Source organism: Strigops habroptila, chromosome 2 (assembly GCF_004027225.2).
Source record: "Strigops habroptila isolate Jane chromosome 2, bStrHab1.2.pri, whole genome shotgun sequence".
NCBI lineage: Eukaryota > Metazoa > Chordata > Aves > Psittaciformes > Psittacidae > Strigops > Strigops habroptila.
In genome coordinates this window covers 20,341,792-20,353,921 of record NC_044278.2, presented here as the reverse complement: position 1 = coordinate 20,353,921, position 12,130 = coordinate 20,341,792, and the positions used below count along the sequence as shown (strand labels likewise).

Below are 12,130 nucleotides of genomic sequence, written 5' to 3'. Positions count from 1 at the left end.
TGCAGAATGAATAACGGCCCTGTTATAGGATACGAAGATGATGTTGGGAGGAGGACGACTTTCCGCCTTTCTTACCCGGAATCCATCTTCTCAGATCCGATCCACTATGACCCTAATACGACTGTTGTTCTTATTGTCTTCAAACCGCGTGACTTGAAGTGGCTTTGGGAGATACTGGGTGGTCAGAAAGTAGTGAGTTTAATTATTCATGCATTTTGCTTCAGCTTGCCACACACCTCATTTAAAACACCTGTTTTGCTTTTAACCTTAGTCCTCCTAGCTAGCGAGAGCACTGGATCTCCTAGTCAGTCTACTCAGTATCCCTTTCCCAAAAATGCTTCTGGCCTCTTACTCACACCCATATTTCAATTCTAGGATCAGAAATTGGTTTGAGTTGGAAGGGACCTTAAATATCATCCAGTTCCAACCCCCTGTCACAGGCAGGGACACCTTCCACTGGACCAGGTTGCTTCAAGCCCCGTCTAACCTGATCTTGAACAATATATTTGCTCGGTATACTTGATCAGAACAATACAGTTGAACAAATATTTAATCAGTTCCTCAGCCCACAGCAATTTTCTTCTTTGAGATACCTTTTTATCCTCTTCCTAGCACTGTTTCGTATTCTGGCATGCATGTTCCAGCCATTTCCCAGATTATTTTACCCTGCATACTTTGTGGAATTGCAGAGTAATGTTGGAAGGGACCTCTTTTTGGAGGTCTTTGGTCCAAAACCTTGTTGAAAGAAAGGAGGGCCAAGTTCAAAGCCGTACCAGGTTCTCAGGGCATGGTCCAGGTAAGTTTTGAGTATTTCCAATGATATTTCTACCACCTCTGTTTCAGTGCTGCAGCGCCCTTACAGGAAAGAATTTCTCCTTATCTTTTCAGTGTGTGCCTCCGGAAGGAGTCTGATACTGTCTCTTTTTGCAAACCCGACCAGATAGTTGAAGATGGGCTGAACAAACCCAGCCTCCTCAGACCCTCGTTTGCTGTGCTCTCCGGCCCCTTGGCCATTTTAGTGGCCTTCCGCTGAGCTTGCCCAAGTTTGACACTTGCACAGGAGGGAACCCAAAACAGCATTTGTGAGATCTTAGAAAGGCACAGTGCAAAGCACTTAAAAATGATAACTTCTACCTCTTCCTTATGCTCTTACTAATGTGGCCAAGCACAAAATGAGCATTTACTGCCTCCAGGGCATGCAGCTAGTCCATCAGGGACCTTTCTGCAAAGCTGTTTTCTAGGCAGCTGGCCCCAACCTCTGCTGCTGCAGTGGGTTATCCTATTGCAGGAGTCCAATTTGCACGTCTTTGCTGAACTTTGGGAGGTTCAACACTCCTCTTCTTCCTCAACTTCCTGCCCTTGGATTTTATTCTGGTTAGAGTTGCTAAAAAACCAAAATCAACTGTTTATATCTGCTAAAAATGGATATTTGCTTGTCTGTTACAGAGTGCTAAAGGCTTTTGGAAGAAACCAGCTCTGAACATGATATACAAATCTAGTCAAATCAGGATTCTTGATCCCAGCATCACCAGAAAAACAGCTTATGAATGGCTTCGTTTCCCAACAAGGTTTCCCAAGAAGGAGGTAGGCTTTTTTCTTCTGTGCCTTTCAGTTTTGTGCAACCAAATGTATACTCAGAGGTAATTATCTCTTTATTATAGTGGACTATGTTAGAACGTCTTTTAGGTTCACTTTGCAGTAGTTTGCATTTAGAATGGTGCTTAAAAAAGATGGGAAAATGGAATCTAGAAAGAGAGTGGGTAGCCTTGTACACCCATTCTATAATTAGTATTAAATGGGACTGCTTTTGCAGACAGACATAATGCCTTTTACAAAATTGGGAAAACCAGACAGGTATTGGAACATGGCAGATCTAAAGAGCCTCTAGAAATATTAAGGAGTGCTGAAATACTAAATGTAAAGCGTTTTGTATTTTTTCTTAAAAACAAAAACCAAACCCACAAAAATGGCACAAAAAAAGCCCAAAACAAAAACCAAACCACAACCCAAAACTCACAAAACAACAAACAAACAAACCCCCCCAAAATCCCAACAAAACCAAAACACCATAAAAACCCTACACAAACAAAATCCCCTCCCAAGCCCCCAGTAACTCTGAAACTGCTGCAGTTTCCCACTGCTGGGTGCGGGTAGGGACTGGGGAGCATAGAGGATATTCCAGCCCTGCGCTAATGACATATGTCTAGCAGCATTCTTGTGCTTACTGATTTGATGCCAAGCATTGTAATGAGTTAACCGGCAATTTGGACACAAAAATACATTTTAACTGTCAGTTTATGAGTGAGGAATGTTTCTGATGAAAGGTAAGGCTTCAAGCTGCAGACCTCCCTTGCACAGGCAGGACTGACCACGTGCTGTGTAGCACAAACACAGTTCCCTGGGGTCACATCGTTGCGCAGAGCTGCCTCATCAGGATCAGCCAACTGACGTGCAGAAACATTTGACAGGCTGTCACTGCGTAGTATCTACCACAACTTTTTCTGGTTTAATCTTTCTAATGTTTGAGGGAGTTGAGGGGTGGTTTGGGTTTTTTTTTATTGCTTTGGGGAGTTTTTGTGCCTTTTTTTTTTTTCTTTTTTTTAAATTTATTTTTTTTGAGCCTACCAGTGGCTTTTTCCCTCCCTTGTTAACTCTGAAACTGGAATACCCAGTTTGGCTGCGTGCTTGCTGGGGATCCGTGGCATTTCAGCTCTTCAGCCAAGGGTGGGAAGAAAGCAGCATAGTAGTTGGGTGCCTAACTGTCTCCTAAAAGGCCACAGAATATCCATGGCCTCCATGGCTCCAGAAATTCCTCCTGTCTCTTCCTGCTCCTATCTCAGTGGGAGTAAAAGTGAGGTGGTGCTGTCAGTGAGCCGGAGAGATGTTTGCAGTGTCCTGGAGCCGGTATGGAGGCACAGGCCCCTCAGTCACTTGCGTAGCATGCGTGCCCTCTGCTCTTCTCCAGCTCGCTGGGTGCCCCTGCCCAGAGCTGGGTAGAGCACATCCGTGCTTGGAGCCCCCTTCTGCCACCTCCACATCCCACTTGCTCCACCCCAGGGGTTTGGTAGCCCCTTGGCCCCAGTGGCAGCAAATGGTCAAGGTTAGACGTGCTTTTCTTCCCATCTCAGAGGCTGGCTGTGGTGGGAGCCTGCACGTCTGCAGTAGCTCGATTAAGCTGCAGGTCATGCCTCAGGGGTTCCTGTTGCCAGGGTTGACTTTTGCAGGACCCATTTTGGAGCCCTCTGTCCAGTAGCTTGTCCCTGGGGAGAGCTGGTGCTGCCTTCGCTGTCCTGCACTTCAGCCCCCTCTGCCTGCAGGAGACGTGGAAGACCAGGGTTGCTGTCTGCCTTTGAAGCCAACCTCATGTTCCCCGAGTGGCACTTAGTGGCATAGTCCAACAAGCATTTCTGTTTCTTTGTTAGCAACTGTAATGGTGATAGCAGACCTGGGAGAACAACTGTAAAATTGGGTGTGCTGCCCCAGCAGCACTGAAGTCAGAAAGTGTTGCAGAGTCATTCCAGGGCTGTGCTTATCCCCATTAAATATGAACAAGTTTCATTACAAGCCAAGGATATCTGGATATTGCTAGGGCACCGGCGCAATAATATGTTTTAATAGTGTTGCTTATTTTGTATATTCTGTTGAGGTGACCTTTATGATAGCCGAAGGTAAACAGAGCTAGTTGCAACCTGTGGAATTTTTTGTTATTTCCAAATGGCACTAATCCTGACATGTAGCATTCCTGCCATCATTTTTGGGTCCTGTTTAGTATGGACATTGCAACAGAGTCACCACTAAATTGATGGTATTGGGCCCCAAGGGCAGAAAGTTATTTTGCTAACTGGCAAGAGCCCTGGACAATAGTGTGCATTTTAAGTTGATGTTATTTCTGAAGTGCTCCAAGAGTTGTATAATGGTACCAAAAAAATCTACATAAAAGGTGATAGTTCAGTTCTGTGACTTTAAATAGGCTTACAGAGTGATGTTAGTAACTTTTTCCTGGGGTTCTGTCATCATATGATACACTTAAAATATTTTTCTGTATCATTAAGTGCATCTGCCGTCTCTCTGGCCAGAGCTGTCCTGTGCTGGTTTGTCTGCTTTGTTTTCAGAGGCAAATTAACTGAGCCTTGGGTAGAAGTTCAGAAAAGCACATGATTTTGCACTCAGTTTGAGATCTGATTGCAGATACCAAGAGTGTGCAGAGCATTTGGTCCATGATAAAATTGTTATTTTAGCAAAGGACATCAGTGCTTGAAAGTTTTGTCCATTTCTGGGGATGCTTTTTTCCCCTCAGCTTTCATTAGACCAACCATCCCCTTTAGCATGTTGGTCTAGTGAAAGAGTTCACCTCTACAAACCTTGCCTCGTTTAGCAACCCAGATCATTTTAGCTACTGCTGCTGCTAAAGCAGTCGTGATGTACTTGATCACAAGACAGGACAGATGATTGCAATGAGTCACTCTATGCTCTTGCAAGAAATGCTTATTTTCAGTTAGATGCTCATAATTTTGCACTTAAACCCTGTTTCTGACCTACTCTTGATATTTTACATTGCATTTACTTCTGAGCTATCTCACCCTAGGGAAAAATAAGCAATTTTTCCTAAAATTTCTTTTCTTCTTAATGGAGATAGTGGGGGGAGGTCTAAAGCTGTGGTCTTCTGGAATTTCCCTGCTCTGAAAAAATTCAAATACAGGGACATTTATGTTGCAGTAGCATTCACGCTTTTTTAGTTTGGTGCCACGTCATGTTCTGTTCATCTGGATCTCCATCATGTGGAAACTTCTGAACACATCTGCTAACTTGGTCAAATTTGATGGGGTGAAATGGTCTCCAATACATTGAAGCTTGACCAGTTTCATGAAAGGAGGTGCTGAGCAGAGCAATGGGGAGACCTCCCTGATGACTGTGCGGTGGGAAGGGCTGTAGTATGGGCTCAGCTCTCACTAGAACCCAGAGAATCCCAGGGAAGGCCAACATGGCAACACCCCAGTCATGGAACACCTGCAGGCAGTACCTTACTCCTTAGGAGACACAAGGGGATCAAACTACAAACCCAACCATCTGCAGAAGAGCCAGGCTGCCTGATTTCCACTGTCTTTATTCTTGCTGTTCCCATCAAGCTGCTGGCTATTTATGTATGTGTGTGTGCTCTCTGTGTTTCCTTTTAGAAACCCAAGCATCCAACAACGGGGCTAATTGCCATTACACTAGCATTTCACATATGCCATGAAGTTCACCTGGCAGGCTTCAAGTATGATTTCACTGACAGAAACAGTTCTTTGCACTACTACGGCAATGACACAATGTCTCAGATGATGCAGGTAACAAATGCTTGTTTATGCTAAGAGAAATATAGCTGGTAACTGGGGAAGACAATTCAGTATAGATAGAAGTGTGGACTCCAGGTCAGAAAGGCCTCCTATTTTCTCCTAGTTCAGCTGCTCATGGGTTATTGCTTGAATCTCTTCATCTCTGTTTTTGTTTCTGAAAAATATGGATAATGGTATTTGTGTCCCTTGTGCTCCACCATATTCTGCAATGTCTGCATGAGGTACAACCATTTCTATGTTCTGTTTTACTTTGCTGGTGTTATCCTTAGGCTACACAGCTCTTGTTCATAGAGGTGTATTTGCTAGCGCTGTCAGAACATGAATGTGTTGTTTCTATTTGCATTCTCTTTTTCCATGGCGCCTACTTGCACAATTTGTCACAGGTGCCAAACTTTAAAAAAGAAAGAAAAGCAAAGGGAAATGGAAGGAGTTAAGACCTACAAACTTGCAGTTAGGAAAAGAGCTGAATTTCAGAAATGGAAATCAGAAAAGAAAAGCAGCTCTTGGAGAGGGTTAGGAAGAGGAGCTGCTTCCAGGAGGGGTAAGCCACAGCTCACTAGGAGAGCAGCAGCAGGAGGCTGGCAAACATCTTCTGGGTGCCGCCTTCTCACTCCTGCTTTCCTTCTGTTTTCTTTTATGTCTCTGCTCTTGTCTTCAGCTCTGCACTCTGAGCAACTCCATCTCGGCCCTCTACCTCAATGTCAGCAGTTTTTTCTTCCATGTGCATGCCCAGTGCATATGGGGACCATTTTCTCTCCTCCTCCCTTTCCTGGAGAGAAAGGACAGGGACAATGCTGACAGGAGCCTCTTGTGTCTCTCTGCGGACTGCTGCTCTGAGATCATTTTCCTCTGACACGGAACTTGCCTTCATTTTGAGGCACTTTTTGCAATGTACACCAAGCATGGCTAAGGTTGATCATTAGTTGAATAGACATCCATAAGTTTCCTCAAATCTTGAAACTTTAAAAACTAAACAACTAAACAAAAACCTTATCATTAATTCTTTAGTGGCATTGAGTTGTAAAGATTATATATGTACAATCTTTTATGCAGTATTTGTATTCATTTTAATTTACTGGATTCGGTGTCAAAGATTGTCCATAAACTGCCTTCCCTTGTGCTGTCCTTCCCCAGCCTCAGTGGTCTCTGTGTATCCAGGATCTGGATACAGCACAGCAGATGGGTTGGTTTTGGCTTGTTGAAACTGATTGGCAGGATGCATCTGATTTCCAGACGCCTGATGGGTGCTTTTCAAGAACCCGTGTTGAGCTTTGAGAATTAGTCATTTTTTTGACTGCTCGTGTGGTAAATGTGGTTATGCAGCTGTTCCCTCTCAGCATGGGGAGGAGTTGGGAGAGGTAGCAATGGAAGGTCTTCTCTGTGACCACGTCTCACCCGTTCTTGCTACTGAAGGATCTTCCCGTTTGGTTTGTGTCCTAATGGAAAATCTAACCTAGTTTTGAGCAAAAGTCACTCACCTGTTTTCTTGGGAGACGGTGCTACAGCCTTTGCTAAGAAGTCTTTTCCCCAGAGCTTTCCTACTCTTAGCATCTTCCAAGTACCACAGGTATTTAAAAGGAAAGAACAACAGAGCGATGCTTCTGGTAATAATTTGAATTTAACTTTTTTTTATTATTTTCTCTCATCTCTTTAGAATGAATACCACAACATCAATGCTGAGCAGAAATTTTTGAAGAAGCTTATAGACAAGAACTTTGTGGTCAATTTGACGTGAGAGCTGAATGGAACATATGAAGAACAATCACTATTTTCAAGATTTGAAAAAAAAATATATTTTTTGTATGACATTTTTATTTTTTAAGTGCAGCATAACTGTTTACTGTTTAAAAGAAACACAGAAACCTCACTAAGGCAGAAGCTTCTTCTAAGCCCGAGGGTAAAAGACTATTGCAAACAGTTAACTGAATTTCTGTGAAGCTATTTAATAATGGGAAAACCATGAAACTTTCAGCTGAAACTATCAGGGATATATAAAAATGTGATGCATATCACTTATTTATCAACAAGAACTCTTTTCAAAACAATTACTTCTCTGGAATACTTTTGTTTCTGATGTTGTCCTCCAAAAGAGTTACACTGTCAAAAGACTCAGACAACCAGTGTTTAATTAGTAGATGGATGTAAAGTCTTGAATGTCTCTCCTGTAGTACGAAAATGGCTTTAAAGCAATGCCTATAAATCCTTACTGTGTGTCTGGGAGAAGGGGGAACACACAGAGTGTGCAGGTTTTGTTCTGCCCTACTCCTGAGGAGGGGATGTCCATCTTCAGCAAAGAAGCCACAGCTGCTGCACTGGCCACCAGCTCTGAACAGTGGTCTGACTTTGCCAAAGGTGGAGACCCTTCAGCCTGATTCGTGGAGGTGTTGGTATTGACAGTGTTTGTGGCGTACCCAGTTTATGGAAAATCATACTCTCCGTCCTGTGCATCCAATAAATTTTGCAGTCTGTGACTTGGAAAAGAGGGAGTATGAAGACTGAAGAATTGTCCTAACAGCCTCCTCCAGACCACAATGGAAACTTGAGCTGGGACAGAGATGTTCATACCCAAGTTTAAACTCAGAGCCGATGCTTGTTGGATTCCTAGATCTCTAGGACAGCATCTCTTACATCTTCCTGTTTGCTCCCCAAGAATCAAGGTGTATTTTTCCAGACCAGCACAATCTCCTTTCTCAGATGCTGTAATGTGCTTCCACCTTTGAAATGCATCAATTTGAGCAATGAATGTTTCCATTTTTGGAGTAGAGTGTGCTTGGGAATACCAAGATGTGCCTCAGCTGAATTATCACTTGGCTTCTGTTTACCTCTCCTGTCTTGACACTTAGGTTTAAAGGATGTGGCTGAACTAAATCATTTAGTGGGTTTTAATTGAAACATGTAATGGGACATTTATGTTTTCTGTATTGGTTTGTCTCAGACAAGCCAGCTGAGTAAGTTAAATCTGCCTGGAAGTGCCCTTGGCAGCTATCAAAGCAGAACAAGTAATGTGCTGTTCCAGTTTATCATAGGGTGTATTATTTTTTTTAAATTGTGGCAGATTTGCAGATCTTGTGGTTATCTTGATCAGTCACACCTAAAGAAAGTACACTGAAGTCCACTTCAAAAAGAAAAAAAGACATCTTTAAAGTTGGTAGAAAAACCTTTGCTGCTTTTTAATAGTTATATAGAGAGTTTTAGTACAGTTAGGAACAGTCCAAACAATTAAGAGATGAATACAAACCTCTGGCAGGTCGAGAGCACAGTATTTGTTTTCCTAGAAGCTGAGGGTTACGAGAGTACCGAATGCAATTTCTTTGCTGCAGCAACCTAAAGGAATAAGCACTGAAGTGACCAAAGAGTCATCTTTCTTTTTTCCTGTTTCTCTTGCAGAGTGCAATAGGCATTTAAACCCCCCACCTTCCTGTAGTTGTCATGTCCAGCTTCAGCTCCTTGGCTCTGCTGTTTGGGAATCAGGGTAGTGTGATTTGGGGGGTAGCCACAGCCAAAAGAGGAGGAGGCTTGTGCATTCACCTAATGATTCCTGAGCTTTGGTCCCTTTCATGCAAACGGACATATCTGAAATAACTTTGAATGTCATAAGAATCTGTGCCGGGATGGAGGAGGGCCCAGACATGTCCCCAGCAAGGGTCAGGCTGTGCCATGGTGTCATTTGGGCCCAGCTGCTGCAGGTGATGATGCAGGGGGTGGCCCCTTGTCCAGCCGTGCCCAGGACAAGGGCATGGAGGAGAGTGGAACGCGTGAGGTCCTGGGGCTGCGGTGCTGGAAATGGGGGAAACCAGAATTTCTTCTCCAGGTGACAGAAGGGCTCTTAGTTGTTTCTTTTAAACATGCATAGTTTGGGGGATTTGAGGAGAGAGTTGCTTAAAATATCTGAATGCAAACAGGTGGGGTTTTGCATCCACAAAAAGTGACACTGTGTCTTTGCCTTGACCGACATTTATTTCTCATGGTAATTTCAATTAATTAAAAAGGCTTGTACGTCATTGCAGTCCCAGACCTGCAGTGATTTAGACTACTGACAATAGTAATTCCACAGGGGAAAAAATGCTGAGGTAAGGCTTTTCGCAAGAGCCGTGGTGTTGTCTGAGCTCTCTCTGCGTAGCAGTCCTTGGCAGATCTCAGGCTGTTGAGAGCAGAGCCAGGCAGAAGTGGAGGGCTGCCTCCTGCCCCTCAAGATCTGTGGTCGCTCCTAGAGCTGCCCCCCCCCAGCTCTGGGATGGGCTGCAGCCATGGATCCAGCCACATGCATGTCTTGCAGTACACTGACCTTGAGGATTTGGTCCAGGAGAGCTGTGGAATTTGCCCTCTCTCCACAGTCCCTCATTCTTGTGATGGTGCTGGCTGTTTCCCTCTGCTTCTGCACCCCTGTCCCCAGTGGCAGGAGGTGGGTAGGGAGCTCTGCTTTTGAGGATGTGTGTATTTTCTATGCTATATTGCCTCTCCAGAGAGATTCTTCCCACTAATCTAAACTGATTCCTTCTCCTAATTTTCCTAGGAGGTTGTCTGCTTTTTTGCGGGGCACGGGGTTTGTTCTGCTATAATTAGAATCCAAACAAAGTAATTGGAAAAAAGGCTTCATGGCAAACAAATGGTGTCCCCCAAACTCTTTTTACTTAGGCTCCTTCGCTCTTTTTCTACCACATCAGCTTTTTTGGTCTCCCTAATAATTTTGGGGTTTTGTTGTTTTTGGTTTTGGTTTTTTTTTTTTGTTTGGGGTTTTTTTTTTAATAATGTTTTTTGTATTCTCAGCACATTGAACATGCTGTCCACAAGCGTTTATCCCTGACAGCCGCCCCTTTTTATTGTATTTCTTCTTAATAAGCCTCCCCGTTTGTATGACTGACTGACTAACTGGAAATTAAGCAGTACTCCCAGGGATATTTTCCCCCTACTTCTGTGCTCCTGCAGGGATGTCAAGTCCATGTATGCCAAGGTTACTGTCCCAGGGGTGGCTGGGGAACATTTAGAGCCAACTTGTTCACTTGGGACCGAGATGAGCTGGTAGTGTTGCTAAACCACAGGGTACTTTGGAAAGCACAGCTTTGCAAAGCAGGCCAGTAGCTTTTTCTTCAGTACCAAGCAGTGACCCAAGTGATTAATTTTCCCTCCTGTAAGATGTTTTGGTAGGATTCTGTGTACTCCAACCCTGCTTTATCACCTGCTTCACACGATCATTTCTGCTACACTGCCTTGAGGATGGGAGTGGCTTTTCCACCTGCTTCACACAGGCAGGAATACCTGGGTGAGTGATGGTGCCTGTTCTGTCTGGGCACGTGTTTCCACAGGCATTTTGCAGTACCAAAGACTTGCCTTGGGACTTCTGAGAAAAGCAGTAATACTAACTCCAAACACTTAGATCTTTTCTGAGAGTGAGCTGCTATTAAGATTTTATTTTTCTAGTTTTGTCATTCCTGTAGGCGAAATCTCTCCTCTGAAACTTCCCTTTAACAACTCCCATTTCTTTTCATCACATCATCTGCAAAGCTTTCAATTTTGAATCCCAGGGTGCTGCCAGCTTTATTTCCATGTGTGGTCACAGCGTAACTGTACAGGTACCAAGTATCTCACATCCATTTTCTTCCTGTATCAGTTGCAAAGTCAGGTGCTGTCATCCCGTCTTCCTCTGTCCTGTTCTCCAGCAGCCTGCTGAGTTCTGAGGCAGCAGCACCTTACAGCAGAGGTGCTCTGTACGTTGTCTGCCACCCTGCTCAAAACACTGCACCATAGTAAAGACCCAGCTCTAAGGTAGTGGAGTATGCCCAGCACAAGCAGGATGGCAGGTGTCAGCTGAAAGCTCGCTTTGGCTCGGACTTTTAGGGGGTTTTTTTTGTTTGTTTTCTGTCAGGAAAGTATTTTTTCTTCTGCTGTAATAATTAAGGGAAGTACTGAGAGCTGACTTAAGAAGGAAGGTCACAGACTATTGCACTAAATACGAACCTGAGTGCCTAAAAGTCATGATAAATGACATTTCCAGTGACTGTATTGGTGATAATAATACAGAACTTTGGTGTCTAATTATTAGTGTGTGGTACCTCATTTCCTATGCTATACTTTCCTTTTTAACAATGCCCTGGGAGGTGGTATAAATAACTTTTAAATGGAGTCTGATTTTTAAGAACAGAGGAAACTCAACATCTGTTTCTGGTATTGGTAAATACTTATTTTATTTGCCATTTGTCTTAAGTTTTATATGCCTTTAAAGTGCCAGCTGTATTTTGAAGACATTCTTACAGTCGTTTTGAGTGAAATTTTGAATGCTACAAATGGAAAAATATTATTTTCCTGTGAATAAACTGTGTTAAAGACAGTGCCCTCAGGCTTATTTTTGCAAGGTCAGCTGCTGTGCGTGTGCGGATGCGCAGGCATGCCCAGCCCCATTATTAATGGTGTGTAAAGTACGCACAGTGTTGTCAGATACGGGGTCGAGTTTCAGAACAAGCTTTGGTGCTTAGTAGAGCAAACAGAGCTGAAGATGTTTGAACTGAGGTCGGCTGAGCTGTGCTGCGGGTGGAGAGCTTGCTCCAGGCTGAGCAAGGCTGGGACATAGTTTTTGTGGGTAAGACCAAGGGCAGCATCCTCCTGATTTCAGTGTTTCATGGTTTTTTTAATCTTGCCTGTCTGACTGGGGACTTTCAGGGGAGTGCTAAAATAAAAGACGTTTAACTAAGAAGATGGCATGTGATTAAAGACTTTAGATAGAAAGTGGGAGATACTGATTGTGATATTTTGCTCATGTTTTGTTTTCTCTTTCTCTTTGTACAGTAAAACTGAGATGT

At 43.6% G+C, this 12,130-nt stretch overlaps 1 protein-coding gene across 11 annotated transcripts in view; it reads left to right on the top strand.

The window, feature by feature from the left end:
- ST3GAL6 (ST3 beta-galactoside alpha-2,3-sialyltransferase 6) overlaps positions 1 to 11,664 on the top strand; it is a 50,522-nt gene extending 38,858 nt beyond the window's left edge. For 10 of the 11 annotated variants that reach the window (XM_030472719.1, XM_030472658.1, XM_030472677.1 and 7 more), the window contains 4 exons: positions 6 to 192; positions 1,447 to 1,584; positions 5,175 to 5,327; positions 6,991 to 11,664. In XM_030472719.1, the coding sequence (XP_030328579.1) occupies positions 6 to 192; positions 1,447 to 1,584; positions 5,175 to 5,327; positions 6,991 to 7,071 (559 nt within the window). In that variant the 3' untranslated portion in view covers positions 7,072 to 11,664. The remainder of the gene's footprint in view (positions 1 to 5; positions 193 to 1,446; positions 1,585 to 5,174; positions 5,328 to 6,990) is intronic. The other variant, XM_030472743.1, reaches the window with a different exon arrangement.
- The last annotated feature ends 466 nt before the right edge of the window (positions 11,665 to 12,130 follow it).